This window comes from Oryctolagus cuniculus, chromosome 8, assembly GCF_964237555.1.
Source record: "Oryctolagus cuniculus chromosome 8, mOryCun1.1, whole genome shotgun sequence".
Taxonomy (NCBI): Eukaryota; Metazoa; Chordata; class Mammalia; order Lagomorpha; family Leporidae; genus Oryctolagus; species Oryctolagus cuniculus.
In genome coordinates this window covers 75052162-75079908 of record NC_091439.1, presented here as the reverse complement: position 1 = coordinate 75079908, position 27747 = coordinate 75052162, and the positions used below count along the sequence as shown (strand labels likewise).

Below are 27747 nucleotides of genomic sequence, written 5' to 3'. Positions count from 1 at the left end.
ATATGCATAGGTTTCCAATTTTTTTGCTCTAGAATAAACTTATCTTTAAATTCCATTTTCCATGAACTTTTTGAAGTTCCCTGGCACTGCCTGCCACCATAAATATTAATTGTCCTGCTGAGGCTAAAGTGCAAAATTTGAACAAATTATATACCATTCCCTTGAGTTACTCAAAAGTGGTAGACCATAAGTGATGATGTTCTAATATTATGTGTGGGATCTGAGCCAGCAGTGAGGGACTTTGAAGACCTCCAGTGCTGTTAATGCTGTCTGTAGAAGTTTGGAAAACCCCAGCAGAGAGTCTTACACTCTAAATGGTGGCTGTGTAGATGAAATACTGATAAAGTTTTAAGTATTTATCATAAAACAATCATTATTTATGATTGTTTTTTCTGATTGCCTCTGTATTAATTGTGTGTATAAAATGTATTTGTTTATTTGAGTATGTAATGTATATGATAGGGTGTCAGAAAGTTCGTTGAATATACTCATTGTCTTTTTATGTTAAACATTGGAAAATGTAGACTTTTAATAACTGCTTTTTATCAGAGATTAACTGATACAGTTACAAAGTAGTTAGGAATTTCTGAAAGAGTTTTATATTGTTAAAAAAAATAAACACAGGGGCAGGCGCGTGGCTCACTTGGCTAATCCTCTGCCCTGCGGTGCTGGCACCCCAGGTTCTAGTCCCAGTTGGGGTGCCAGGTACTAGTCCCGTTTGCTCCTCTTCCAGGCCAGCCTTCTACTGTGTTCCTGGAGGGCAGTGGAGGATGGCCCAAGTGCTTGGGCTCCTGCACCCGCATGGGAGACCAGGAGGAAGTACCCGGCTCCTGGCTTCGGATCGGCACAGCGCAGGCCGTAGCGGCCATTAGGGGAGTGAACCAGCGGAAGAAGACCTTTCTCTCTGCCTCTCTCTCACTGTCTATAACTCTCTGTCTCTCTCTCTCTCTCACTGTCTAACTCTGCCTGGCAAAAAACAAACAAACAAACAAACAAACAAAAAAAACCACTGATTCTTACTTACATAATATCATAATATCTAATACTTCACTGGGACACTACTGTTCAAAAGGCCCTGGCCAGGTAACTGCCAAACCCAACCCTGAGCATTGGCTGTTTCCGGCCCACTGTCAAGGAAGCTGGGTGCAGAAGGCAAAGCCTTTCTACAGAAGGGCAGCGGCAGGCTGAGCAGCAGCCACGGGTGATGTTCAGAGCCAGCTGTACTCCAACCAAGGGGCCTTAGTGTTGTTTTTTTTCTAGGATATTCTGCTTGTCCAACTAGTCAACACAATAGAGCTTCAAAGGGAGAACCAATTAATTCACATGATGAAGCAGTTACTGCATTCTTTGGACTATTTGTCATAATTACAGCTTTTTCATTTATTATGTTTATAGGTATTCACTGCTTGATTGAAGTTAGGCTTTTTAAGTGATTAAAGGCAATTTTATTGCACCAGCATGTACTTATTTATTCTAAAAGAATAAAATGTGTAGAGATAAACAGCTTTCATTTTTGTTTGCAACTTGTAAAATTGAGTTATTTTGTTGATGTAAAATACCAATAACTAATTGAGGTCCATGACACCTTCTGAAAACGCTACATACCTATTTCTTAATGTGTCAAAGTGGTAGCCCATCCCAGATTTGACCAGAGCAAAAGAAGCAAACTGTGGACTGCTCTTGATTATGTTGCCTTCCCTGGCAATGGACTGATGGTGCTGCGAAGTGCCACTGGAGCAAGGCAGCTCACAGGGATGAAAGAAATTTTCTGCTTAAAGAGACAGAAATGCCTAAGCAGTGGTCTGGCACAGGTGATTTCTACTTCCACACTCTCAGCTTGTACATGATTCCCTAACCTTAATTTCTTTCTTCTTAAGGGGATGATTTGGATTGACTTGTTGAGAATGATGTCTATTACCTCGTGAGTCATTGGAGATTAGGATTTCCATGGTTATGTGTTAACTTGTTATAGGTCAACAGAAGTTACAGGTGAAGAGGGTAATGGAGATGTCAGCCACGATCCTTCTATGTGAAGATCACACTGGCTTCATTGTACACTTTGAAGCCTTTCTTGATGGCATTGACATAGGCATCTGTGGGCCAATCTCCAAGTTATACTTCATGACTGTGCCCATAATTTGCCTGGCATAATGCTCCATTGTGTAGGCTCAGAGAGCATGCACAATGTCGTTCTCAAATGCACCCAATATCCTGCCCTGGAGCTCTGCTGTGGGAATGATAGGAATCGATCCACCATGCTTCCTCAATTTTCTCTCTAAACTCTCATGAACAGACATGAGGAAGTGGTAATTGGAATCCATCTCATATTTGAGGGTCAAACAAGATAGTTGACATGATTTAGATTCTTCATCCACACAGTGAGACAGTGTCACTCCTCCAGCATTTAAGTAGTGATCTGGAACAACTGTAATGTTCCTCTCCAGGAATATCTTGTCATCTTTGGGCACTGTTGGTCCATTGGCACCTTCAGCAATGATATTGGCTTTGACCCTGAATGTGTTGGATTTAGTCAACTGTTATTGCTAACAGCAGAGATCAGTATGTCATTGTCAGCCTCCAAGATACTTCCTTCATAGACCTTTGCCTTGGGGAAGCCCAGAATTGATCCATGTTGCAATTTGAAGTCTTCCAGTTCCTTTGGGTCAATACCTCTGGGATTCCATTTTTTCTACCAAATTTTTGTATCCTCTTGTATCCTATATTACATGAGATATATAATTTTATACAGCATATATACATATATGTATGTACATACACACATAATCAATTTTTAGCTATACTGAAGGTTAGATCATGTTTGGGAGAAGGCAAGCATAATGTCAAAGTTTTCAGTCATTTTTATATTGAAGCATGAACTGAATGGGCATCTTTCAGAAATATTTGGAATGGGAGTAGACATTAGTAGGAGCAGTATAGATTCAGTCATTTGTTGGGAGTTTGGAAAACTTTTTTTTTAAGATTTACTTATTTGAAAGGCAGAGTTAGAGAGAGAGAGAGAGAGAGAGAGAGAGAGAGAGATTGAGAGATCCTTCAATACACTGGTTTACTCCCGAAATGGTCACAATAGCCAAGGCTGGGCTAGGGCAGGCCAAAGCCAGGAGCCAGGAGTCAGGAGCCAGGAACCATATGGATGGCAGGGGTCCAAACACTTGGAGCATCTTCTGCTGTCTTTCCTAGGACATTAGCAGGGAGCTGGTTCAGAAGTGGAGAATTCAAGCCATGAACCTGCCCCCGTGTGGGATTCCGGTGTCACAAGTGGTGGCTTTCCCTGATGCACCACAATGCTAAAGCCAGGTTTCTTACAATTTTTAACAGCTACTTTTTTGCAGTGGTGTGCCCTTCTCTGAGTATAATTTTTTAAGATAAGCTTTCCTGAAACATTCTCTGAAACATAAGCTCAAGGGAATAAACTGATTCTGATTTTCTGCCCCTTATATGCTTGCCATGCCTTGCCTTAATCATACACTCTTGGTTAAAATATTAGCAAAAGTAATTATATAATTCATTTCCTATAATGGCCATTGTGTTAATTTTCTGGAGCTGTTATTACATTAATCAAGTACCACAAGCTGGATGGGTTATATAACAGAAGTCTTATTTCCTCTGAGTCTGGAGCTAAAAGTTCAAGTTCAAAGTGCTGGGGGTTGGTTTTTCCAGAGGCCTATCTTGGTTTGTAGATGACTTTTCTATTTATCTTCAGATGGTCTTCCATCTGTATCCCTGTCTGCATTTCTTCTTACAACACCAGTATGTTGTATTGGGACCTACCCTAAAGACCTCATTTTGTTTTTTAATTTTATTTTATAAAACTTTTTATTTATTTGAGAGGCAGAAAGAGAAATTCTATATCTACTGGCTCGTTCCCCCAAATGCCTACAACAGGCAGGTCTGGGCCAGGTCAAAGCCAGGAATCTGTAACTCAGTCTAGGTTTCCTGTATGGTTGGCAGGGACAGAAGTATTTGAGCAATCTCCTGCTGCTCCCCAGGGTATGCTTTAGCAGGAAGGTAGAATTGGGAGTGGAGCTGGGACTCATATCCAGGAATGTGGGCATCCTAATAGGGCCTTAATCACGGGAAAAAAAATGCCCTCACTAATGGCATCATTTTAATTTAATGGATGCAACTGAAAACAATTATACTTAGTGAAATAAGCCAGTCCCCAAAAGACAGATATGTTTCCCCTGATCTGTGGTAACTAATAGAGTACCTAAAATGTAATGTATAGGAGTGAAATGGACATTTTGAGATTTGATGGTTGTTTATAGCCCTTGCATTTTCTGTTGAGGCACAGTGTTTCCTTCCTTCCTTCCTTCCTTCCTTCCTTCCTTCCTTCCTTCCTTCCTTCCTTCCTTCCTTCCTTCCTTCCTTCCTTCCTTCCTTCCTTCCTTCCTTCCTTCCTTCCTTCCTTTCTTTCTTTCTTTCTTTCTTTCTTTCTTTCTTTCTTTCTTTCTTTCTTTCTTTCTTTTTTCCTTCACACTATTTGTTGAATGCTTACTTAGTTTAGGGTTAAGTATACAATCATTAAGTAAACTGAAAGTAGATATTTGTAAAAATTAGGAGTGCGAATGGGAGAGGGAAGAGGAAGAAAGGTTGGAGCATGGGTGGGAGGGAGGGTAGGGTGGAAAGAACCACTATGTTCCTAATCTGTATATATGAAATACATGAAACTTGTATAACAAATAAAATTAAAAAAAAACTCTTTAAAAACCTTATTGTCAAATATATTGACAATCTGGAGTATTGAAACTTAAACATATTAGATTTTAGTAGTTGTCTATTTTATTTATTCATTCTCCAAATGCCCACAACAGTGGAGCCTAGGCTAGATCAAAGGCAGAGACCTGACTCTCCCATGCTGCTGACAGGGACCCACTTACTGGGATTATTTCCTGCTTCCCATCAAGCTGTCTGTTAGCAAAAAGCTGGAACTGGGAGGAGAGCTTGAGCTTGAACCCACCCTTGACTTTTTTTTTATTTTTTGACAGGCAGAGTGGACAGTGAGAGAGAGAGAGAGACAGAAAGAAAGGTCTTCCTTTTGCCGTTGGTTCACCCTCCAATGGCCGCCGCCGCCAGCGCGCTGCGGCCGGCGCATCGTGCTGATCCGATGGCAGGAGCCAGGTACTTATCCTGGTCTCCCATGGGGTGCAGGGCCCAAGGACTTGGGCCATCCTCCACTGCACTCCCTGGCCACAGCAGAGGGCTGGCCTGGAAGGGGGGCAACCGGGACAGAATCCGGCGCCCCAACCGGGACTAGAACCCGGTGTGCCGGCGCCGCAAGGTGGAGGATTAGCCTAGTGAGCCGCGGCGCCGGCCCCCACCCTTGACTTTTTAAGCTGACATAATTCATCCCATTATACCTGTCAAATAATTACATTCTTTTTTTAAAATAAAATACTTTATCTGTAAATTTCTTACTGTATACTTAGGAAAAACTTTTTAAATACTTGTTTCTGATTTAACAATCAAGAAAGCCATTGACTATTTCAACTTGCATTTGAAGTGATAAGGATACATTTATGCTTGCCATAAGCATATTAAAGTATTTGAATTACAGTAAAAGAATAGGTGGCCTTATAACCAAATTCACACTCTTGTCTGTTTTTCTTTGTCATTGGTGTTTCAGTTGATTATAGAGATTTGTGAAAAATAACTACTCAAAAGCTGAGGCAAGAAAAAATTTGAGATTGTATGGGTCAAAAATGTTTAATTTCAAGTAACAAAATTTTATGATCAACTTTGATAACTGTGGAAGCATGTGTCAAAGATGAAAAGGGGCCGGCGCCGCGGCTCAATAGGCTAATCCTCCACCTTGCGGCGCCGGCACACCGGGTTCTAGTCCCGGTCGGGGCGCCGGATTCTGTCCCGGTTGCCCCTCTTCCAGGCCAGCTCTCTGCTATGGCCAGGGAGTGCAGTGGAGGATGGCCCAGGTGCTTGGGCCCTGCACCCCATGGGAGACCAGGAAAAGCACCTGGCTCCTGGCTCCTGCCATCGGATCAGCGCGGTGCGCCGGCTGCAGCGGCGGCCATTGGAGGGTGAACCAACGGCAAAGGAAGACCTTTCTCTCTCTGTCTCTCTCTCTGTCCACTCTGCCTGTCAAAAATAAAATAAAAAAAATAAATAAATAAAAATAAAAAAATAAATAAATAAATAAAAAAAAAAGATGAAAAGGGTACTATTTCTTCCCAGTAACAAAATTAACAGAATTTGGGTAATGTGATAAAAGACTGAATTCAATGTTGCCTTTTATGTTATAGCTTAGTTTGAGTTTCCTGCATGTTTATTTTCATATATTATTTTTTCCTACAATCTGTGTTTTCTTCAGGATATTACCAATTTGAGGTAATTCCTCCACATCTTTTAAAACAATTCTCAAGATAATATTACCTCTACACAACCTGGCTGCATAAAATACTTTTAAATTATAACATTATGATTTAAACTGCCTCCTAATTAATTTAAAGGTCTTTGGCAACCTTTTTTTTACCAGTTCTTTTCTCTCATCAATATCTACTTTCACTCTAATGTGTCTTTGTAATATATTAAAAATTGTATTTTATTTCAATGAAGGAAACAAATACAGACTATGACTTTGTGTTTGAAATAGGAACATCCTCCCTTCTGAATACTCTTTACTCCACATTTTCCCTCATTTTCACTGTGCTATCATTTCTATGCATAGAAAACGGTTACTACAGGGCCAGCATTGTATCACAGCAAGTAAAACTGCCACCTGCCATGGCAGCATCCCATATGGGCACGGGTTCGTGTCTTAGCTGCTCCCCTTCCAATCCAGCTCCCTGCTAATGGCCTGGGAAAAGCAGCCGAAGATGGTACAAGTGCTTGGGCCCCTGCATTCTCCTGGGGATCTGGAAGATCTTGGCTTCTGGCTTCATCCTGGCCCAGTGCTGACCACTGTGACCATCTGGGGAGTGAACCAGCAGATTGAGAGTCTCTCTCTCTCTCTCTCTCTCTCTCCCTCTCTCTCTAACCCTGACTTTCAAATAAATAAATAAATCTCAAAATAAATAAAAAGAAAAAAAGAAAGCACTCACCAATTCTCATTATTATTTCTTATTTCTGTAGTGTTGTCCATGATCTCAGTTGATCTTGTTCCCGTGGTTTGCGTGTGTTACCCAGGCTATTTGTGGAAAATAGCTGATCATGTTGCTTCTTTGTTTAATTATTGATAGCAATCCTAATTAGCCTGTGGATCAAATGCTAATGATTTAGAGTTGCTTTGAGGTTCCCTAATGTTTTGGCAGTAACCTGTATCTCCAGCTGAGTCTTCCTCTACTTCTTGTGTCTTTCCTAGCTGCTAGCCATACTGAATGGAATATTTTGTGTTTTCTCATATCTCACAATCTTCAGTATATTATTTCCTATGCTTTGCTAACACCTTTTCACTAATTCCTCACTTTATTTCTGTTCAATCTCTTGTTTATTTAACAAGCATTATTGAGTGTCTCTGTTGTTCATGGCCACTATGTTAAGTAACAGGATTGAAAAAGACTGTTGCAGTCCTACTGTTCTGTTCCTGATCCTTATTTTAACTGACTGGCTTCTATGATTGCCCTCCCTGTATAGTAGTCTATTTAATTTAAATAATTGATGAGCAAATATTTTGTCTTTTATCTGTCAGTCCAGTACCTATAACAGAGCCTGGAACTGCTATAACGTAAAGAATGCTGTAAAAGAGTGAATATGTGTGCATGCTTTTGCTCAGTATTTACTGTTTGTAGTCATGATACAATGATTTGTATCTTATTTTCTTGTTTCCCATTCCTTTGTTGGTTCTAGATTCATATTATTTCATTAAGATCCTTTACATAAACATTGAATTAATGATGTTAATTCAATTGAAAATATTTAGAGGTTCACCAAAACTAGTATTTAATCTCAAAATGTTATTGCTGACTGGCATATTTATCAACCAGAGAAATTGAACCAGTAGGAAAAAGTTGTTTTTGCTTCCTTTGATTTTCAAAGAAGAAATCACCTTATGTGATTTTGAGTACTGACTAAATAAATCCAAAATCTGAAGAACAGGTAGGCATCAGGTAGGGCAGTCTGGAACTTTTGATATGGATATGATTTTTATACTCAATGGGAAACCTCAACTCTTCTTCTTAGTCTTTTCAACTGACGGTCTTAGGCCATCCAGATGGTCTAGAATGATTTTCCATCCTTAAAGTCAATCAGTTATTGCTCTATTCAAATGTAGAATATTCCTTCAAAGCAACACCTGAATAAATGTTCCAATAACTGGAGCCTTGAGCCTAGCCTGATATGTGTATCAAAAAAGCATCACAACCAGTTATAATAATATTTGTTACTTTTTTATAAGACCTGGTCATTTCCTTAACATTATACTAAGTACCTTAATGCATTAATTCATTAAATAATCAGAATAATCCAAGAAAATACTATTTTTAATGATGTATATACAACTGCAAAGAGGTGAATTTGATTTGAGAATTCAATAGAAGGTCTACATTAGCATGTGTTTTGATCATTTTTCTTCATTGATATATCTCATGTACCTAGAGCAGGGCTGGTCAAGAAAAAACAGCAATAATTTGGAAATAAATTTGAAATAATATATTTTCCTAAATTGTATTACTTCCTTTTCCATAATAAGATACTTACTGCTTATTCCCCAGTAGAGCAGTAGGAAAATAATTGTCATAAGTCATTTTGCAGGAAAGAACTTGCAACCCAGAGTATTAGTCAAATGAGTCAAAGCTGTATTATGTTCTGAGGCAAACTGCTTAATAGTTACACAGTTTTCTTAGGATAAAGATGTCAAATATGAGAATACCATGGAAAAGCAGCATAATTGAAAAATATGAACCTTTATACTCACCGTATGACTTCAGAACATTCAAAGTATTTAAATGAGAATCATGAAGCATGTGTTCAAGGAAGTAGAGGTGAAATGATGGAATTCTTGTTTTACTACTCCCAAGTGGTGTGACCTTGAACAGTAGACAGTGGAAATAAAAGAGTGCTGATGCCAGGAGATTTTTCTAAGGGATAATGCATCGTTAAAACAAAGAACTGTGTGTATCATTTAATGTAATTCAGGTATTTTGTTGAAAAGTAAGTTACTTTTCCACTGGGTTAAGCTTTATTGCTGTGTTGTTATGTGGTAAATTCATGGATCTTGGACAGTTGGAAAGAAAAATGGAAAAAATCACACTCAATGAAGTCAAAAGCAAATTCTTTTCTTTGAAGGGTACAAGTTCCTCAGTGGTAGTAAACTATTGTGATGATTTGGGTGAGTAATCTGAAATATATCAAATAATATTAAAAAGTGTCAAATACAGACCATGTACAAGTTAACTGTACTCCAGGTACCTTCAGGAATATGAATGTCTCAGTTTTTCATAAAGAAAAATGCTTCTCTTAATAAATTTTAATATTTTGTTAAATTTATTAAAACATCGCTTGCTTAATACTTTAAAGTTGATTTTGTAAACTCAAAGCAAAGAAAGACATTGAAGAATTTAGTAAAGTAGTTTTGAAATAATAAACTGAATAAGAGTAATTTAAAGTTTCACTGTTTAGGTTTTGCTTCTCAGTTTATGAGTTGGAAAGAAATATAGAATATTTTTCATGTAATTTCCCATCTTAGATTACTTGTTACATATTAAGGGATTACATGACTAAGTCAGACTAGAAACTATTCCTAATCTACCTTAAGATTTGCATATTTTTAACTTAGTGGTTCTTTAAAGGGCTATCATTTTAAGTGTTCACATACTTATTACTATCCATAAATAAATGAGACTAATGCTTAGAAACAAATCTGAGGATAACTAATTCTTGTGACTGTCAGATTTTTTTTCTCATTTTAAAACTCCTGTCTGTATACTCTCATAATTAAATGCCAGTTACTCCACCTTGCGGCGCCGGCACACCGGGTTCTAGTCCCGGTTGGGGCGCCGGATTCTGTCCCGGTCGCCCCTCTTCCAGGCCAGCTCTCTGCTATGGCCAGGGAGTGCAGTGGAGGATGGCCCAGGTGCTTGGGCCCTGCACCCCATGGGAGACCAGGAAAAAGCACCTGGCTCCTGGCTCCTGCCAGGATCAGCGCGGTGCGCCGGCTGCAGCGGCGGCCATTGGAGGGTGAACCAACGGCAAAAGGAAGACCTTTCTCTCTGTCTCTCTCTCTCACTGTCCACTCTGCCTGTCAAAAAAAAAAAAAAAAAAAAAAAAAAAATGCCAGTTACTCAGGCCTGAGTCATTCTTTTCTTATTAACTGCAGGTTGCTGAGAACTGACTTCCTCTAGGTTCACTTCTGGGTGTTCTACATGTGACCTTCTCAGAATGCTCTCATCAGTGACCCCAATCTCGGCAAAAGGCCCCATCTGTCCAGAAAGCAATGAGGACTTTAATTTTTCACTCAGCCTTGCTGTGGCATTCCCTAGTAACAGAGGCTAGAATTTTTTGCACATTTTGTAATACATTTACAACAAAAAATCTCTTTACAGATGAGCAAATTTAGCATATAAATTGTTATTTGCATTTATGGTTGGAAGTTATAGTGGAAAAAATGTATTGATTTTTTTTCAAGCCATGAATGCTGCAAGCCTACAGTAACGTGTGATGCCTTGACACTGGTTCACGTTCTCTGAGTCACATTATGTAATAATCGCTCATCCATAAATTTACATTTTTTAAATTTGAAAGTGAATGGGATTTTTCATACATTATTAGAATCAGCTTTATAAATATAATTAAATAATAGAGTAATTACATTTGGGATTCTGTTTCACTCTCTGATTTTTCATAAAGGCACTGTTTTCCCTTTGCATGAGAGTTCAGTATAATTACTGAATAACTTGAGTTTCATGTAATTTGGCAAGTATGGAAATCATCCTTTTCTCCACTTAGGGTTTCTATAATTTTGACTGTGCTTAAACTTGCCACTGTGATCCAGTCACTTAGATTAAAAATTAAAAGGCCTGCACTCGCTATTTAAGTGTTTAAGATGCCACTTGGGACACCCACATCTCATGCTGGAGAGTCTGGGTTAGATTCCTGGCTCTCCTCCCAATTCTAGCTTCCTCCTCATGTGCACCTCACGACACAGAAGCATATGGCTCAAATACTTGGGTTTCTGCCACCCACATGGGAGACTCCAGGAGTTTCTGACTCATAGCTGCAATCTGGCCCAGCCTCAAATGTTGTGGGCATTTAGAGAGTGAACCAGTGAAGAGAGGATCTCTGTCTCTGTCATTCTACCTTTCAAAGGAAATAGTAATAAATTTAAAAGTCCATGGTAGTATGTAAATACTTTAATTTTAAGGAAATCTGAGAAATGAGTATCATCCATTTAACACTTTTAGAGTAGCTACGTAAGCCTGTTTCAATGTGTATTAGATTTATTCTTGTTGTTGTTGCTTACCATAACAAAAACACGTGAGGCAGGCTAACTTTAAAGAAAAGGGATTTATTTAGCTCTTAGCTGTGGAAATTCAAAAGCATGGGGTTTGCATTTATTCACCTCTGCTGAGGGCTTTCCTTTGCATATCATGTATTGATAGGAGTTCATGTGTAAGGAGACATCACATTGCAACACAGGAAACCAGAGATTGGGTTCCCATCCTGAGGACACTCCTATGCAGGTTGAATTATCCTGTAAAAATGGCATTTTTCTAAAAATGTACTTACTTATTGTCCTATGAAAGTGGTAGAAAGAATGAAACTTGCGTTACTTAAAAGTTGTAGTTCTCACTTTATTTCCATTAACTTCATAGTGCAATGCCCTTTCACAGAGTCCAGCAATAATTTAGCTGTTTGTGCCAGGGATATTGGAATGGTTTTATCTTAAATTTGTAAGATATTGTTTGTAAGATGTAGTACAGGATGATTGCATAAATACTATTTTAAAAGATGTTTTTTTGGTTCCCACTGACATCCATATTCTTTTGTAAAATGCTTGCAGAGGTGGGGAACCTTTTTTATGCCATTGGGCATTTGGATATTTATAACATCATTTGCAGGCCATGTAAAATTAATTTAAACATCTGCCTGCTATTGAATTTTGAGTCCTGCCTACCATTGCCTTGGCAGAGCCAGACTTCATCCAGATCTCCCACAAGGTTAGGATGGGCACAAACACTTGGACCATCTTCTGCTGCTTTTACAGGCACATTATCCAGGAGCTGGATTGGAAGTACAACAGCTAGGACTCAAACTGGATGTAGGCAGTAGCTTAACATGCTGTGCCACAGTGCCAGCCCTTGAACCAAATAAGTTCATGGGCATTATGTGGTTGGTTGTCTGGATGATGCCATCCCTACCAGGGCAACAAGAACTCATATTCTCTCTTTTTTATTTAATATATAATATTCTTATTTTTATGTAAACCATTTACTAAAACACAAAGGCTGGATTTACACCTTCCCAGAAACTTACTACCTTTGTCAAACTATGAAGGATCTGAAATTCTTTAAACACAATCAGATTTAGTTTCTAATCATACCAAGTTTGAATCAAGAAAGTATTCAAGTTGTTTTTTTCCCTTGAGAACAGTTTTATCATTAATTAAGGACGCACCTAAGAAAATAAGCAATGGAGTTGGACACTTAGATATAACTAATACCTATTAGACATAAGAATATCCTCCACTTATTATACTAAACCAAAGTAAACTTTTGAGAACAAGTTTTACTGTTAACTCTCATAATACCACTTTGAAGATAGAAGTCCTGCGTGGGAAGTTAGTGCACAGTGACTCCTGTTGTTAATTTTACAATTAACACTCTTATGTATGACATCAGTGATCATCCGAGGCTCTTGACATGAGCTGCCTAGGCTACCGAAGTCTTTTGAATCCACAAATTCTGTCAGTATTTAGACAAAGCCATAAGCAAAGTGGAAGTTCTCTCCTCCCTTCAGAGAAAAGTACCTCCTTCTTTGATAACGACTTGTTTCTATTGAGATCTCACCCGCAGAGGGTGGCACTATTTGAGGGACACTTTTTGCCACAGTGTTTTGGCTTTCCATGCCTGACATGCTTTCATGGATTTATCAGCCAGACCAGAATGCCTGAAGGGCTGATTCTGAGGTCAGAGTGCTACTTAAAGTGATTGTCATTCTATGAGTCGGCTGTATGGACTGCTTCCCATGTTGGAGCATTCACTCCTTTTCAGTTCTATCTGTTTTTATTACCAGACACTTAAACACATCTGTATGATCACTTTAATACTTAAGCCTATCCATATGATCACTTTAATACCTAAAATGCCATTTTTGGCCGGTGCCGTGGCTCAATAGGCTAATCCTCTGCCTGCAGCACCGGCACACCAAGTTCTAGTCCCGGTTGGGACACTGGATTCTGTCCCGGTCGCTCCTCTTCCTGTCCAGCTCTCTGCTGTGGCCTGGAAGTGCAGTGGAGGATGGCCCAAGTCCTTGGGCCCTGCACCCGCTTGAGAGACCAAGAGAAGCTCCTGGCTCCTGGCTTTGGATTAGCGAGGTACGCCGGCCGCAGTGCGCTGGCCGCAGCAGCCATTGGGGGGTGAACCAACGGAAAAGGAAGTTCTTTCTCTCTGTCTCTCTCTCTCACTGTCCACTCTGCCTGTCAAAAAAAATTTCTGTTTTTACCACCCAGAGTAAGGAGATTTGAGATACCATAGCAAGTTTTTAAGCTGTACCATTAGAAATAAATCTCTAGGAATGTATTCAGAATTATACAGCTTTACAGTTACAAACTTTGTATACTTCCTAATTACAACTTTAGGAACATGGTGATTCTTCCCACCATGCTGGCCCTCCCAACCATACTCCTGCCCCTCTTCTTCCTCCCTTTCTTATTCCCACTCTTATTTTTTACTAAGATCTATTTTCAGTTAACTTTATACACATATGATTAACTCTGTGTTAAGTAAAGAATTCAATAAATAGTATGATTAAAAAAAAAAACTTCCTCAACACTCAAGACAAAGGCTGTTCAAGTCATTGCTTCACAACCTGTCAATTTCACCTTACAGATTTCCTTTTAGGTGCTCTATTAGTTTGCGCAGCTCAGGGAGAACATATATTTGTCCCTTTGGGATGGGCTTATGTTTTCCAAATTCATCCATTTTGTTACAAATGACCGGATTTCATATTTTTTTTTACCACTGTGTAGTATTCTATGGTGTACATATTTCATAATTTCTTTACCCAGTCTTTAGTTGATGGACATTTGTTTTGATTCCATGTCTTAGCTATTGTGAAGTGAGCTGCAATAAACATGGAAATACAGATAGCTCTTTCATATGCTGATTTCCATTCCCTTGGGTAAATTCTCAGGTGTGCAATGGCTAGGTCATATGGTAGCTCTATATGCAGATTTCTGTGGTATTGCCATATTGCCACAGTGGCTTTACCAGTTTACATTCCCACTAACAGTGGATTAGGGTGCCTTTTCCCCCACATCCTCTCCAGCATTTGATGTTTGTTGATTTCTGTATGAAAGCCACTCTAACTGGTGTGAGGTGAAACCTCATTGTAGGTTTTATTTGCATTTCTCTGACGTCTATTGATCCTGAACATTTTTTTCACGTGTCTGTTGGCCATTTGGATTTCCTCTTTTGAAAAATGTCTGTTTAAGTCCTTTGTCCATTTCTTTACTGGATTGTTTTGTTGTTGTAGAGTTTCTTGATCTCTATACATTCTGGTTATTAATCCTTTATCAGTTGTATAGTTTGCAAATAATTTCTCCCATTTTTTTGGTTGCCTCTTCACTTTCCTGAGTGTTTCTTTTGCAGTACAAAAGCTTCTCAATTTGATGTAATCCCATTTGTTAATTGTGGCTTTGATTGCCTGTGCCAATGTTTGCCGGTTTTCCCCAATGTTCTCTAATAATTTGATGATATTGTTTCATATTTTTTAGGTCTTTAATCCATTTTGAGTGTTTTTTTCTTTAAAGTGTAAGGTATGGGTCTTGCTTTATATTTCTGCATGTGCCAATCCTATTTTCACAGCACCATTTTTTGAAGAGACTGTCCTTGCTCCAGGGATAGGTTTTAGCTCCTTTGTCAAAGATAAGTTTGTTGTAGATGCTTGAATTGATTTTGGGTGTTTTCTATTCTGTCCCATTGGTTTATCCATCTGTCATGATCCCTCTTTTTTTTTTTTTTTTTTTTTTTTTTTTTTGGCCAGGCAGAGTTAGACAGTGAGATAGAGAGACAGAGAGAGAGTTATAAACAGTGAGAGAGAGAGAAAGAGAGAGAGAAAGGTCTTCCTTCTGTTGGTTCATCCCCCAAGTGGCTGCTACAGCCGGTGCTGCGCCAATCCAAAGCCAGGAGCCAGGTGCTTTCTCCAGGTCTCCCATGCGGGTGCAGGGCCCAAGCACTTGGGCCATCCTCCACAGCCTTCCCGGGTCACAGCAGAGAGCTGGACTGAAAGAGGAGCAACTGGGACAGGATCCGGTGCCTCGACAGGGACTAGAACCCTGGATGCTGGCACCACAGGCAGAGAATTAGCCTAGTGAGCCATGGTGCCGGCCCACGATCCCTCTTTTAAAAGCCGCATGTTTAAATCCCCTGACTTTGTTGGTCTTATTTAAAGGAACTTTTCGCTTAGTCTGTAATATCTTGTTTTACTTTCATGACAAATACAATGTTTTGTCCTTTAGTTTGTATTGTTTATATCATTAACCAAATTAATTTATACATTTATGGGTTGATGAAATAAAAATGATATACAATTACTTACATGCCAACCAAGTTGCTGTGCAGAGTAGTACTCAACATGGCCATTTTAGTATAAGGTTCTGATTTACATTTTCAGTTTTTCAGTATCGATTTTGAAAATTAACTTGTGTCAAAATATGGTGATCACATAAACACCCATTATTCTTTCAACCTTTACAAATGCTGTCTTTTCTCAATGGCATACTACTAAGGTTTCTTTTTCTTCTTTTATGCTTTTGGTCTTAGAGTGAAAGAAAGCCTACGCAAATTTTTTTTATTGAAAACTTTCTGTATTTTATTACTCCATTTCTGTTTTTTAAGTTTATAATTTCTCCATTACTTACTTGCCTTACTAGTATTTATTCCACTAATGATGTGTCTTATGATAAATGTCACTTAAAGATAGTAAAACAGTAAGTATCAGAGCTCAGTCATTTATGTGGCACTCCCAGTTACCCATCTTTAGACAATTGTCTCTTTCATGTTGAACAAGTGAAAGTTCTGGTTCTTGCATTCGCTTACTTGTTCATTAATATTTTTGGTAGTGTGTTTTTTTGTTTGTTTATTTTAAGAATTTTTATTTGATATGTAGTTACAGAGAGAGGGAGAGATAGAAATGTCCTCCATCTGCTAGTTCTCTCTCCAAATGACCAAAATGGCTGGAGCTGGGCCGATCTGAGGCCAGGAGCCGGGAGTTTCTTCCCGGTCTACAGATCATCCAAATTCAGTAGTAATAGTCAAAGTACCTTATATAATCAACTGCTCCCTAATCTTCAATTTTCTTCTTGTAAACAATATTATTCCCTGTTGAGTTCAGTTTTTCTTGTTTTGGAATAACTTAGCTTCATTTTCCTTCAAAGAAGTGCTTTCGGTTAACTTGGTTTATTGCTCTCTATGAGGGCACATCAAAAAAGTCCATGGAATATGCATATTCTGAAAAAAAAACTATGCACAGATTTCAAGTTTTTTGCACCAAAATGAACTCATTAATTCAATTTTTGTGAAGTTTTTGAAGTACTCTCATACATAAGAAGTATCTTGAAGAAGAAATCAAAGTTTCATTTCAGACATTTTTCATGCCCATTGTAGAGGGCTACAATAAAGTATGTTTCCTGGAACATACCAGTAGCTCAGTAAATGATGAATAAATGAATGTTATTCCAGAGAAGTAAGTCCACAATGTTCTTATTTTATTTCTTCACTTATAGAATTTAAGGTAACAATTGAAATGTAAAATATAATAGAGTTTTCTTCCCAAACTACAGTAAATTGTTTATTGTAGACACAAATCTCATGCCAAGAATAGAGAAAATTAAATTTAAAATGAAACAGTTTTCTGAAAGGCAGCGGAGAGACAATGAGGAAATCATGGTCTCTCTACTTTGAGACATATTGGACACCAATTTTTATCTCTTGAGTTCCAGAAAATTGTTTTAAATTCAGCTCTGCTTTTAGTGTCCACCTATTTTAAATCTCAGATTCTAATTATGAGAAGATAAATGGGTTTTGAATATATATATTTCTTCAATTCCATATATATGAATATACATATTCAATTTTATTATTTATCAGGAATATATAAAGTAATGCTACAAGACAGTACTGCTATACCCTTAAAAGAATAGCTGTGGTAAGCAGAATTCTATGATGACACATAAGTCTAGCCCTTGTCTCATTTTTTCTATTGGAAGATAATAGGACATAATACTGGGTGTATGTTACATCAGTTGGCAAAAGGGAATTTGCAGATTAAGTCCTTCATCACTTTAATCACATAAGCCTTTTAAAAGGAAAAGTTGTTTGTTTTGTTTTGTTTTGTTTTCTGGCTGATAACAGAAGAAGAAACCAGAGATTTGATGCATGTTAGGATTCTACGTGAGGGATGTTTTCAGTTGCTGAGATGTGTGGATCATTAGTCGCTGACCTATGAGTAGCCACTAGGAGCTCACGGAGGTCCCTAGCAACATCTAGCAAGGCACAGGAGTCTTAGTACCATAAGGAGGCATATTCTGCTGGTCATCTGAATGACCTTGGAGGTACATTCTTACCACAGCTCTAGATAAGCTTTGCCTGGTTAACCCTAATCAGAGAAATCAACTGAGCCTACCTTGAATTCCTACCTAGAGAACTGTGAGATAATCAGTTGGTGTTTTGGACTACTAAATTTTTGTGAATTTGTTATGCTACAATATAAGATTAATACAATATTAAAATTTCAATAAGAAAAACTCTAAATGAAATTTTAGCATGAACGTGGAATAACTTTCTCGTTTAATAAAGAAAATTAGTGCAATTAGATCAGAAAATGGTTTACTAGTATTTACTGAAGCTGAACATAAAATATAGGAAGATAACCCTGGAATAACCATATAGATTGATTTTATGTTTTTTTCCAATATAAATTGATTTGCACACCTATCAGAAAAGCACAAGAATATTTACAGACATTTGAAATACCCCCACCCTGGGGGGAAAAACATTCCATTAGCAATAAAATATATAATTGTGGTATAGTCATCCAATGGAAAGCTGTACAGAAGGAACCAACTACAACTATATATGGATAAGAATGAAGAGTCTACTGCTGTGGGTCTTACAAGTGTATATTGAATTAAATAAATAACCCATAAAAGACTATATTGCAATAGAACATGACCCCATTTGTATAAAGGTCAAAAATAAATGGATATTATGTAATATATGTGGTAATAAAGGTAGAACTTTGAGGCTGCCATGAGGAAGGGCTACCACAGTGTTTTCAGGATGCTGGGAATGCTAAGCTTATTCTCGAGACTGATTAAACAAGTGTGCTCATGTTGTGAAGATTCATGTAGCAATACATGCATGACTGAACACTTTTTTGGGAATATAAATTGTTGACAACATCTTTTTCACTGTGGGCTTAAAAAAGAAAAATTTCCCAAGGTCAAACCTCTTGTTGTGGGAAGATTTTGTGTAGAAAAGGATAATAAAAGATAATTTAATGATAATTAATGTTTTAATTATCTACATCATTTGACCACAAATAGGAAAATAAATAAGGATAAGTGAGAATAGTTGATAAATAATTTTGACATTTACAATTAATTTTTTGAAAAAACAGTTTGCCGGGAGGATTCATACCATTCTGTAGTCTCGTGTGCCGCTGTAGTTCTCACTCCTAAGGAGCCAACATTAGAAATAAGGAAGAGAGAAGATTCAAAACTTCCAGAGCCTTGCAAACCGTAAGTTCACTTACTTTTTTGTTGAAATCAATCCATCCTGTATTTTCTCAGTGAATATCTGTGTTTTCTAACTTTGTTTGAACCATATGTCATTTAGTTTTCATTTGTTGGCTTCTCTTAGGGAAACAGGTAAGTAGGCACATAACTACTTCTTTAAAGCTGTGATTTCGGATGCACTATTCTTGGATTACTTATTTCATAGTTGTTGGCTTCAATGGTCTCAAGTAGAATCATTTTTCAATGTAAATTTCTTAGCCTAAAGTTTGTTTGTATTTTTATAGGGAATACAAGGTATTTTAAACTTTTTAATAAATTATCACAAATTTAAACTTTACAGGATTTAAAATTATAGTGTTTATTTTGCCATTTATTCAGTTCAAGCTTTCATTTAAATTTATACTTGTATAAATTTATACTTATACTTGTATTAAGTAAATTCTTATAATAGTCAAAGAAAATTAAATCAATAGAAACAAATATAATATATATGAGCTTGAATCATTGAATACATGAGGGTTATTTTTATTTATACATTAAATAAATGAAAAAGAAAAGCCTGCTATCAATTTTCAGGGAAACTAACATGTCGTGCGATCCCATGGTCCTGTGTATAAGTACTGCTAGAGGTTGTTGGCTGAGCACCACGTGTACCATGTGGAACATTCCTTGAAAGAGCTACTGGTTTCTCCTTTGTGCTGTGCTGTAGTATATATTTTTCCCTTTGCATGTCTTTCTACTGCATAATAAGCTCCAAAAGCCAGAGTTTCCTGGAATGTGATCATGTTTGATGCTTTTTCTAAAATCCTTTAATGTTACATTCTATAATGTGAATGCAAATGGAGTGATATATATATGTGTGTATGTATATATATATATATATATATATATACATACACACATGTGTCTATTTGATTGCATGAAGTTATATGGAATTAATGTTCTCATTATAGAGGAAAGATACTAACCAATTCAGGAAGTAATGCTTGGAATTCAATTTTAATGCAATCTAAAAGTGAAAATAATGTAGCTGCTCTTAATAGAGTCCAATTTTTAGGTTCTAAAAGCTACTTTTGTCTAATAGGAGGAAAGTTATCTCTTGTATTTGCCAAGTGAATTTTATTAGATCAAATGTGTTTTTCTGTAATACTTTTGTGAGTTTATACATTACCTATATGTATTTTTACTTTGTTTATTTTTTATTTTTATTAGGCTTTTAAATTCTTTTGAATATTTTTCAGTGATCTTTAGAACTTAGGTGAATAGTTACTTATATGTCTTTTTTGCAGGCTTCAACTATCTCATAGGCAGATATTCTTATTCTGATTTATATATTAAAGCTGACAGTGCTTGTTAACTGGCTATCCTTCCTATTACTATTGCCCTTTCAACAGTCTGAGACTCCTCTGTATTCTTGGAATCACACTCTCATTTAAATATTCTCCCCCGATGATTTCATTAATTCATATATATTTTGTAGTTATTTATTTTAGTCCAAGAAACCTTGGTTAGACATCTTAGTTTTGCTATGTATTAGGTGTGAATTGTGGACATTTTATCTGAGCTTTCTGCCACTGAGTCTTTGAAACAGAGAGCTCATATTGTAATCTAACTGAGAACTAATCTAACTAATCTAACTGAGAAAACAAGAAGCTAAAAGGTAAATGACAATATAAAAGCAACATATATTTGTCCAGGGTGACATGCAGATTTGGGTTAAACATATGAGGTGTCAAGTTGAGTCAGTTTTTTTTTTTTTTAATGTAAGTGTTCTCCCGAAAATTCATGGGTAATTTGCAGTGGGAAAAATATGCATGGACTTCAAAAAATGCACTGAAATAATCTTTTCTCTTAATTCCTTTTTCTGAGAATTTTTGAAGTCTCTTCATATGTCAATATAAGCTTATGAAATAAAGCCAAAATATTGACCTTAATTATACCATTATGGTAATACAAAATTATATCATTTTAGAAGGAAAGAATCCTTTTACGACTGAAGTATTTGTAATAAACAACCAATTTAAAAAGAAGATTTATTTATTTATTAGAAAGGTAGAGTGACAGAGAGGGAGAGACACAGAGAGAAAGAGATAGAAATTTCCAGCTGCTGGTTCTCCCCCTAAAGAACTGCAAAGACCTGGGCTGAAACAGGCCAAAGCCAAGAGGCAGGAACTCTCTGTTGTTCTCCCTTGTGAGTGGTAGGGGTCAAAATACTTGAGCCATAATTTGCTGCTTTCTCAGGCACGTTAGCAGGGAGCGTCTGGGACTTGAGCAAGTGCTCAGATATGGGATGCCAGTGTCGATGTCGTAAGTGCTGTCTTAACCTTCTGTACCACATAAGCACTATGCTTATGGCTGAGGATTTTATGTTGAAACGCACATGCTGCCCCTGGTGAAATTTTGCCCCACAAATTTTTATTTGTATTCTGTTGATAAATATTTTAATATTGATGGTTAAAGTAAATATTATCATGCATTTATTTATTTTTACTCTCTAATATATGAAAGTTGGAATTAAAAATTCTCATTAGGGAAGGTGGCATAATATTTTCAGTATAGCAAGTAATGGAAAGAAACTAATGAAACTTTAAAGGAAAGCTTTTGTGCATTACAGTGGAAGAGAGCCAGAGTTTCTCTCTTACTGATATATTTAAAGTTCATCTAAATTCTTTTTTTTTTTTTAAACAGAGGTGTGGATTTTTTTCTCTTTTCAATCTAGTCTGTTAGTCCAGAAAGACATGGAAATGATAAATTTGTTTTTTTATTTTTATTTATTTATTTATTTTTTGACAGGCAGAGTAGATAGTGAGAGAGAGAGAGAGAGAGAGACAGAGAAAAAGGTCTTCCTTTGCCGTTGGTTCACCCTCCAATGGCCGCCGCGGCTGGTGCGCTGCGGCCGGTGCACCGCGCTGATCCGAAGCCAGGAGCCAGGTGCTTCTCCTGGGAAATGATAAATTTGTTAGACAATAGAAAAATCTATGTAATCAAAAGTATTAATTTTCAAATACTTTATCTTAAATATACAATGTTGCAGTTACAGCTTTGAATGGAAAGCTTTATGAATTTACAAAGTCATAGTAATAAAAGTATGCTCAAGTATCCAGCCACACTCAGCATGCTATTCAAAACCATACAGTTCTCAAGTCAGTTATGCACAAGTAAGTACTTCATGAAATATACATAAAATTCAAAATCTGAAGAGGATGAATTTACGTGATTCATTTTATTTTGTGCTTTATTAGTTAAGATGCAAATATTCTGTATGATACCATGGCTCAGTGTCTTAAATAAAGGGATTTTTATGGCTGTTTTAAAATTAGGAATATAGAAGCAAAAGAGATATGATTCTATCATTTTTGTCCACATCCATATTTTAATCATATTCTTATATAAGAAAATATAAAATTAATAAGATTTTTATTGTATCAGTGTGTAGAAATGAAGCATTTGCTAAACATGTTGGCATTCGCTCTGAATTTCAAGGCCTCCCTGTAGTGCTTCATTTTGTTGACATGAAGAATATTCATTAAGCTGCTTTTGAAAGGGCACAGATACCATCCTTTAGTACAAAAAATTTATTTTAAAGAATCACTGAATATACCTTTTTATTTATTTATTCTTATACGGTACTTAGAAACACAGAGATTTAAAATTTCATCAGCTCTTTTTTCTTTAGATTTTTCTGAATGAATAATGTATGCTAAATTTGTGAAAGTTGAATATTCTTTAATATCATCTATAAAGTTGTTATACAAATTGTAGTTATATTAGAAACACATCAAGGAATCATATTATTAACGAATTTCCAACTTTCCTTTATAAATTGCTGAGTAACATATTTATTTATGCTTGCAGGCAGACACTTATTCATTAATGTAATCTGTCAAAATGGATAATTCTTTAGTGCTCACTTTGTTCTTGGCACTGTGCTTATGGCTGTGTACTTTATTTTGAAAAGCACGTGCTGCCCCTGGTGAAACTTAAGAGTGTGGACAGGGAGGCAGACATTAATCAAATCATTGCAACAAGAAATGCAAAATTGTAGCTGTGGCAGTGGCCAAAATAAAGAAGTATGTCTTTTTGTAAAACGGTTTATCATAAGGTTTTAAAATAGCCAAGTAACTCAGGGCTGGCTTTGCTAAGCAGGTGACTCTTGAGTGAAGATCTGAAGAATATTGCTTAACTAAGTATAAAAACAAAGGAAGCCAGAAACGTGTTCTTAAGCAGGGTTCATGTGACATGATAAGAATTTCCTTTTTAAAACTTTCTTCTGTTTGCTGTAGAGAATAATTGGGTGTATTGGAAATAGTATATCATGAAGCTGGCACGGGAGAGACAAATTGTTAGCCATTCTTCCAAATTCTGACTTGGGGGATTGGCAAATGCAAGTTTGGGCTGCCCCCTTTTTCCAAGGAGTTACCCTTAGCTATTTACCAGCACACCCCTAAATGGAAGGCTGATTCTGTGGCTGAAGTGAGAGCATTAGCCTGGAGTGGGGTACTGGCATCAGAGATGGTGAAATGTAGAAGAACAAATTCAATATATGTTTGGGAATCTCAAGAAATTAGATATAATAATTAAACTAAGAAATTGTTTTCCCAAGTATTTGCAATAGGATGAAGGTATTATCTCATTATGATGACACATAAAATTGTGATATTTAATGTATTTTGCATTAGTAAAAGATGAATAGGGAGTCTTGATACTCTTAATTTATTTTGAATATTATCAATTGAAATATGCAAATGGGACACACACATATAAATGCAGATTGTGTAAAATTTCTATCTGAGTCATTGTCATTGATTCTTGATGAAAATGTACGTAATGTAAGTAAATTGCACTTGGGTCCTTATGTAAATTCCTATGGCTTCTTATTAGTAAAAGCTTTCCTCCATTTGCCCATTTGCATTTGGTGCCTTAAAACTCTTCTATTTAAAGAAAGGATAAAAATAAAAATGGAATCATAGATAGGATAAGCCGGATCCGAATGCCTTAAGGGCTGATTCTGAGGCCAGAATGCTGTTCAGGACATCTATGAGTCTGCTGGGTATCCCACTTCCCATGTTGGATCGTTCTCTCCCTTTTTTGTTCTATCAGATAGTATTTGCAGATACTAATATTGTTTATGTGATCCCTTTGACTCTTAGTCCTATCATTATAATCAATTGTGAACAGAAATTGATCACTGGGACTAGTGAGATGGCATTGGTACATGCCACCTTGATGGGATTGAATTGGAACAACTTAATACTTTATCCCTTTTAGTATTTTTCTTTGTTCTACTTAATACTATTGGTTGAACTCTGTAATTAATACACAATTATTCTTAAGTGTTGAAACTTAACTGAAAAGTGATCCCTGTTAAATATAAGAGGGGGAATAAGAGAGGGAAGAGATGTACAATTTGGAACATGCTCAATCCCAAACTGACTTGCCCCAAATGGTAGAGTTAGAAATGTGCCAGGGGATTCCAATTCAAGATGAGCCTTTAAAAGGGGAATAAATTGTACTTCTTTTCAGTTACCATAATTACTAAATTTTGAATTTGCCACACTATGCAATCATTTTATGTTTAATTCTATTCATAAGCTTTAAAACCTTAAAAAATGAATGTCATTATAAACAAATAATGCTAAAGATGATTAGCATTAGCAAATCAACAGAATAAATAGAACTTAAGTACCAAATTCTTCACTGTTGATTATGACAATCAATCAGTACCTCTTCATTTCTACATATATTTCTTGTCAAATGAGCTAGAAAAGTGTTTCTTTTTGTTTTGTTTTGTTTTGTTTTTAAAAGCTTTGGCCCTACTTAGTGTCATTCATTTTACTAGCTATGTCTTAGAAGTTTTTTGTTAGTTTCTCTTTTTATACATTTCTTTGGAAAATGACTTTTATTAAGCTTGTGTCAATAAGGCTGAAATTACACATTCTGTCAAGGAATTAAGAGGCACATATGAATTTGGAGAAGTAGTAAAAGATTGAGAAAATAACCAGTTTTTTTCCAAAACCAATGCATCCATTTAAAATGTCATTTGCTTTATTAAGCAATATAACACAGTGCATCAAAAATATAGTAACATTAAATGAATTTAGATATATTATATTATTATAACTTTTACTTTTTATGGAATTCAACTTAGTATTTGTCTTGTAATTTGGCTGCAGATAAAATGGCATGTGCACGATTCTGTGTAGATCTAACAAGCATAACAAAGATGTACAAGAAACAATTGTACAAAGAAGGATTATGGTATCAGGGTGGATTTTTTTCGTCAATGAATATAGCAGGCTTCTTATGCTTAAAAATTCTATGTGACTATGTTGTGGATATAATGCAGGCAGATTCAATTGTTATAGAGGAAACAAGACAAAATGATCTTTAAAATCTTTTTCCAATCTAAAGAATCTGTTCCAAATCATGTTAACTGTGTCTTATTATTATGGCTACCTATTATTTTTCAAAATGATATAAATGATATATTAGAAATAAATATTTAACCCAGCAGTTAACATGAAAGTTTAGAAACCTGCATTGCATATTTAAGTACTATGGACTGACACCCTGCTCTGGCTACTGACTCAAGCTTCCTGCTAATGCAGACCTTGGGAAATAGTAGTGATGGCTCATGTAATTGCCACCCATGTGGGAAATCTGGATTGAGTTCCTGGTTCTTGGCTTCTGCCTGGTCCATTTCCAGCCCTCGCATGCATTTGTGGAATGAACCAGTACATGTAGTTCTTTCATTCTCTATTTGTCTGCCTCTCAACAAAATGATAAACAGTAATACATTTTTAAAATGAGTACTCAAACAGTATATTTCGCTTTGTGTTTCTATGGGGGTGCAAACTGTTGAAAGCTTTACTTAATGTATACTAAACTGATCTTCTGTAAAAAAAAAAAAAAAAAAAAAAAAAAGAAGAAGAAATTATTAATTCCCAACTTGACTCTCGCTGGGATTAAACATGACAATAGGTCTGATCTGATTTCATCATCATTTAAAAAATCATCTATTATTTTTCACTTTATGTTTGTGTGGGAGCTAACTGTTGAAATCTTTACTTAATGTATGATAAACTGATCTTCTGCATATAAAGAGAATCGAAAATGAATCCTCATGTGAATGGAAGGGGAGAGGGAGAGGGAAAGGGGAGGGATGCGGGTGGGAGAGATGTTATGGGGGGAAGCCATTGTAATCCATCAGCCGTACTTTGGAAATTTATACTCATTAAATAAAAGTTAAAAAAAAAAAACACCAAAAAAAATTATGTCTAGATTAAGACAATGGTTCTTATATGGCAAAATTTGGTTAATTTTAACAAGTAGGTATAAGGTGATTTTAATTTTAAATTTTTAATCTAATAAAACTAAATTATAAGAAGAGATTTTAAATGGTAGTGTTTTTTGTTGGTCATTGTTATTTATATATTCCATGTGTTGAAGGTACTCTATACAAGTTAAAATTTTACTCTGTTACTGACTACTCTGACCCCACTCTTTTCATTTTTTTCTATTTCATTTTTTTCTCATTTTTGAAAATTTTATTTCAGGTATACGAGTTTCATGTATTTCATATATACAGATTTAGGAACATAGTGATATGTCCCATCCCACCCTCCCTCCTGCCTGCATTCTAGCTCTTCTTCCTCCTCCTTCTCCTATTCCCACTCTTAGCAAAGATATATTTTCAGTATACTTGATACTCATAAGCTTCACCCTACACTAAGTAAAGAGTCTAACAAATAGTGTGAAGGAAAAATACACTGTTCCTCAACAGTAGAGACAAGGGCTCTAAACAATCATCTAATTTCAAAATGTCCATTTCATTCCATACATTATAATTTAGAAACTCTATTAGTTAACCCAGATCAGGACAAGCATATGATATCTATCTTTTGGGGACTGGCTTGTTTCACTAAGTGTAATAGTTTGCAGTTGCATCCATTTTGTTGTAAAAGAAAGCATTTAACTTTTTTTTACAGCTGAGTAGTACTTCATAGTGTATATATATTATAATTTCTTAATCTAGTCATCAGTTGATGGACACCTGGGTTGATTTCATACATTAGCTACTGTGATTGAGCTGGAATGAACATGAGGGTACAGATAACTCTTTCATATGCTGATTTCATTTCCCCCAGGAGTGGAATTCCTGGATCATAGACCTTTTATCAGAGTTCTAAGGTATCTCCATACTGTCTTCCACAGTGACTGCACCAGTTTACATTTCCATTAGAAATGTGGATTAGAGTACATTTTTCCCCATATCTTCACCAGCATTTGTTGTTCATTGATTTCTGTGAGAGCAATTCTAACTGGGGTAAGATGAAATCTCCTTATGGTTTTGATTTGCATGTCCCTGATGGCTAGTGATCTTGAGAACTTTTTTGAAGTGTCTGTTGGCCATTTGAATTTCCTGTCTTGAAAAATGCCTGCTCAGGTCCTTTGCCCATTCCTTAACTGGATTGTTTGTTTTGTTGTTGCTGACTTTTTTGAGCTCTTTATAGATTCTGGATAGTAACCCTTTATCAGTTGTGTGGTTTGCAGTATTTTCTCCCATTGTATCAGTTGCCTCTCACTTTGCTGAATGTTTCCTTTGCAGTGCAGAAGCTTCTCAATTTCATGTAATCCCATTTGTCAATCTTGGCTTTGATTTCCTTTGCTTCTGGGGTCTTCCATTTGCCTCTGCCAACATGTTGCAGAGTTTCCCCAATGTTCTGTAGTAATTTAATGGTATCAAGTCATAGATTTAGGTCTTTGATCCATTTTGAGTATATTTTTGTGTCAGGTGTAAGGTAGGGATCTTGTTTCATAAT

The 27747-nt window shown here is 36.4% G+C and overlaps 1 protein-coding gene and 1 pseudogene across 7 annotated transcripts in view; one reads left to right on the top strand and one right to left on the bottom strand.

Moving 5' to 3' along the window:
- Positions 1-27747, top strand: part of CCSER1 (coiled-coil serine rich protein 1) — a 1459660-nt gene that overhangs the window by 328061 nt on the left and 1103852 nt on the right. For all 7 annotated transcript variants that reach the window (XM_051819560.2, XM_002716991.5, XM_051819561.2 and 4 more), the window contains exon 5: positions 18808-18928. In XM_051819560.2, the coding sequence (XP_051675520.2) occupies positions 18808-18928 (121 nt within the window). The remainder of the gene's footprint in view (positions 1-18807; positions 18929-27747) is intronic.
- Positions 2026-10388, bottom strand: LOC108178033 (glutamate dehydrogenase 1, mitochondrial-like; annotated as a pseudogene).